General features: G+C 38.6%; 1 protein-coding gene across 2 annotated transcripts in view; it reads right to left on the bottom strand.

Annotated features, from left to right (window-relative positions):
• The window catches only part of slc4a7 (solute carrier family 4 member 7), a 97,205-nt gene that overhangs the window by 15,218 nt on the left and 76,987 nt on the right, over positions 1–5,000 (bottom strand). For both annotated transcript variants that reach the window (XM_028579768.1, XM_028579767.1), the window contains exons 18-19: positions 3,992–4,153; positions 272–523 (exon numbers count right to left, since the gene is read on the bottom strand). In XM_028579768.1, coding sequence (XP_028435569.1) covers positions 272–523; positions 3,992–4,153 — 414 coding nt within the window. The remainder of the gene's footprint in view (positions 1–271; positions 524–3,991; positions 4,154–5,000) is intronic.

Raw genomic sequence — 5,000 nt, 5'->3', positions numbered from 1 at the left:
TTTTGTCGTTTACTGGTGAAATAAGGAAGAGGCTCAATATTTAAATAACTTTATATAATATATTTATTTAATAATAATATAATAACTATTTGACTGAAATGGTTATCAGAAATAATTTATTTAAAAAAAAAAAAAAAAAAAAAAAAAAGACTAAAATGGCGAGACTTTTAGTCGACTAAAACTTGACTAACAACATTTTTTGGCACAAGACTAAGACTAAATTAAAAATACAGTAGGTGACAAAATTAACACGGGAGCCCCGGTTGGTCACCTTGAGGGCGGAGGTCATGAAGACGGAGCAGCCCATCAGGACGAAGATCATGAAGCCGGTGACGCGCTGCTCTCGGATGCCGAGGAACTTGGGCTGCTCGCCGGGCGCCGCGCACTCGGACTCCAGCTTCAGGCTGTTGACGTGGGAGATGGAGAGCACCGTCGCCGCCACGAACCACGGCAGGCCCATGATGGAGCACACGCCCAGCATCACGGCCACCACCAGCAGGTCCAGGTGGTAGCCACAGCCTTTCTGCACACGCACACACAGACACACAGACACACACACACACACACACACACACACACACGCAGAGAGACACACACACACAGAGAATACATGCACACACACACACACACACACACACACACACACACACACACACACACACACACACACACACACAGACACACAGACACACACACACACACACACACACACACACACAGAGAATACATGCACACACACACACACACACAGAGACACACGCAGAGACACACATGCACACACAGAGAGACACACACACACACACACAGACACACACACACACACACACACACACACACACAGACACACACACACACACACAGAGACACATAGACATACACGCGCACACAGAGACATACACACTCACACACAGAAACACACACAGAGACATACACACTCACACACAGAGACACACACACACACACACACACACACACACACAGACACACACGCAGAGACACACACGCACACACAGCGACACACACACACACAGACACACACAAAGACACACACGCACACACAGAGAGAGACATACACACACACGCACAGAGACACACACACACACACAGAGACACACACAGACATACACACGCACACAGAGACACACACGCACACACAGACACACACACACACACACACACACACACACACAGACACACACACACACAGACACACGCAGAGACACACACGCACACACAGAGACACATGCAGGCACACAGAGACACACACAGAGACACACACACACACACACACACACACACACACACACACATCAATTATTCTGTCAACAATTCGAAACCACAATGCATCACCTCCTTAATATTATTATACATTATTTTAATCAACAAATTCAAGCACATGTATATACTTGTATTTTATTGTATCAGCTCTAAAAACAAGCACACCTCCTGAATGCAGCGGAGTCTGAACACAACAGACAACAAACAACATACAACAGACAACACACAATTACACAACAGAAAACACACAACCTAAAACAGCAGGGAACTGAGAATCAAAAAGCAACACCAGGGCTGTAACCGATTATGGTCTGTCGCTGCTGCATCGACTGCAGAATCATCTCCGGTCCGTGGAACTCTTATCAGTTCAATTTTCTATAAGCACAAACAGACATTTGGAAAAACAGAAAAATGGGTTCAAATATCCAATTTTTAATTTAATTTTTTCCCACCTTGACAAATAAAAAATTTGGATCTTTAAACTTTTTTTTTTTTTTTTTTTTTTTTTCAATTTTCTGTTTTTTATTCAGAGGATGAGAAATTGAAAAAATTACAATATCGCATCTGAGCTCCAATTATTCATAATACTGCCGTGGTATTCTCTCCCTCTACTTTACAGTATATGCAGCTCATATGGACCAAAAAAACTGATAGACTTTGGGGTCAGAGGTTCAACTGATAGTTTTGTTCGGGCATAGCTAGGTGGAACGAGGGAGAGAATACCATGGCATTATTATTATTATTATTATTATTATCAATAAAAATTGGATGTTTAAACTGTTTTACCAATTTTCTGTTTTTATTCAGAGGATCAGAAATTTAGAAAATTACAAAATTGCATCTGAGCTCCAATTATTGAATATAATAATAATAATAAAATAATAATAATAATAATAATAAAATAATAATAATAATAATAATAATAATAATAATAATAATAATAATAATAATAATGCCATGGTATTCTCTCCCTAGAGTCTCTCAGTTTTTATTTTATTTTGGTCCATATGCAGATAATAACTTGCATATTCCGTAAAGTAGAGGGAGAGAATACCACGGCAGTATTATGAATAATTGGAGCTCAGATGCAATATTGTAATTTTCTAAATTTCTGATCCTCTCAATAAAAAACAGAAAATTGGAAAAACTGTTTAAAAGATCCAATTTTTTTTAATTTGTCAAGGTGGGAAAAAATTAAATGAAAAATTGGATATTTGGAACCAATTTTTCTGTTTTTCCAAATGTCCGTTTGTGGGTTAGAAAAATGATACCGATAAGTACTGGAGTTTATGCACCGATCCGATACCACGTAATAAAGCCCTAAAGAAAAATATATATATATTTACCTTAAAGTTGTTTATTTATGTTCTTTTTCCGTTATAACTGACTGTCAAACTGGAGAATAAAAGAAAGTTCTGGGGCATTCATTGTTTGTGTTTGTTCATGTTTCACAAAGAGTTTAACCTGAGCCAGACCGACAACAGAGATAGAAATCATATCACATCCATACAGGGATAGTAGTATACAGCTGTTATACATCATATCACATCCATACAGGGATAGTAGTATACAGCTGTTATACATCATATCACATCCATACATAGATAGTAGTATACAGCTGTTATACATCATATCACATCCATACATAGATAGTAGTATACAGCTGTTATACATCATATCACATCTATACAGAGATAGTAGTATACAGCTGTTATACATCATATCACATCCATACAGGGATAGTAGTATACAGCTGTTATACATCATATCACATCTATACAGGGATAGTAGTATACAGCTGTTATACATCATATCACATCCATACAGGGATAGTAGTATACAGCTGTTATACATCATATCACATCCATACAGGATAGTAGTATACAGCTGTTATACATCATATCATATACAGGGATAGTAGTATACAGCTGTTATACATCATATCACATCCATACAGAGATAGTACAGCTATACACATCCATACAGAGATATAGTATCATACATACATCATAGTAGTAGTATACAGCTGTTATACATCATATCACATCCATACAGAGATAGTAGTATACAGCTGTTATATATCATATCACATCCATACAGAGATAGTAGTATACAGCTGTTATACATCATATCACATCCATACAGAGATAGTAGTATACAGCTGTTATACATCATATCACATCTATACAGAGATAGTAGTATACAGCTGTTATATATCATATCACATCCATACAGGGATAGTAGTATACAGCTGTTAAAACATAATGAAATATATGACAAAATAAAGGACAATTTTGTCAACATCTGTTTTATCTAAAAAGATACATTTCTCTGTTTGTCCTCGACTAAAGAAGTTCTTAGTCGACTAACACTTATAGGATTTAGTCGACTAATCGATTAGTTGATTTAATTGACAGAGCTGTGCTCTTTGAGAGGTGGTTAAGACTAGAAAAGCACAATATAAATGTAGTTAATTAACCATCTGTAAAACTGAGTTTCTCCACAATTAATCCTGCAAAAGCACCACTTTAAATCTCGTGTTTACCATAAATGTGCTCAGAGGCTTCTTGGAAATGAGTAATTAAGCATGAATAAGCATAAAAAAATGACTAATGGACTAAAGAAATCTTAGTCGACTAAGACCAAAACGACCTCTTAGTCGACTAATCGACTAGGAGGTGGCGGCCCTACTCGACAGCACTGCGGTCCTGACCTTTAGCTTGTTCTCCTTCCTGTTGACGATGACTGCGGTGATCTGCTGGTCCATGAAGATGAGGATGGTGCAGAGCAGAGCCGGGACGGCGGCGGCCAGCAGAGTCCACCAAGGGTTGGGTCCCAGCGGCGAGATCAGCCAGCCGCGAGTGCTCGACGTGGGCTGAGTGGGCGGAGACCAACAAACAGACTCTTTCATTCTAGCTAAGACACTTTATAGTGCACGCTGCTAAGTCTAACTCTCACATTTTGTTCCTTAAAAAAGACATACATATGTACATGAAGTTACATGTAAACATATCTATGAAGCTTATAAACAGTAAGGCAGTTCGTACAAATGATCCAGTAGATGGCACTAATGTTTAATCAATGTTAGTTACAATGCATTTTTCCAACAGTGCAGGTCATATAAGCTGATAAATGTACTAAAATTTAATTTGTTGTATTATTTTTGCTTTGTCAGTAATTTTAGAGCAACTTTTATAATGGATAAAGGGGCTGGAACATGTATATGTTGAATTAATTGAAAGACTAAATCGCCAAAGCTGCAAACGCTTTGTCACCTTAAAGGTCCCATGGCATGAAAATGTCACTGTATGAGGAGTTTTTTAACGTTAATATGAGTTCCCCCCAGCCTGCCTATGGCCCCCCAGTGGCTAGAAATGGTGATAGGTGTAAACCGAGCCCTGGGTATCCTGCTCTGCCTTTGAGAAAATGAAAGCTCAGATGGACCAATCAGGAATCTGCTCCTTATGAGGTCATAAGGAGCAAGGTTACCTCCCCTTTCACTGCTTTGCCTGCCCAGAGAATTTGGCCCCCCCATGAGAGAGAGAGAGACATCATGGCTTTCAAATGAGCAAAGTGGCAGTTGGTCAAGGCTTCAGATACAGTATTAGAGGACCACTAAGGTCTATATAAAAGAGACTTCAGATACAGTATTAGGGGACCACTAAGGTCTATATAAAAGAGACTTCAGATACAGTATTAGAGGACCACTAAGGTCTATATAA

Source organism: Perca flavescens, chromosome 6 (assembly GCF_004354835.1).
Source record: "Perca flavescens isolate YP-PL-M2 chromosome 6, PFLA_1.0, whole genome shotgun sequence".
Classification (NCBI taxonomy): Eukaryota; Metazoa; Chordata; class Actinopteri; order Perciformes; family Percidae; genus Perca; species Perca flavescens.
This window is presented reverse-complemented; position numbering and strand designations above follow the sequence as displayed.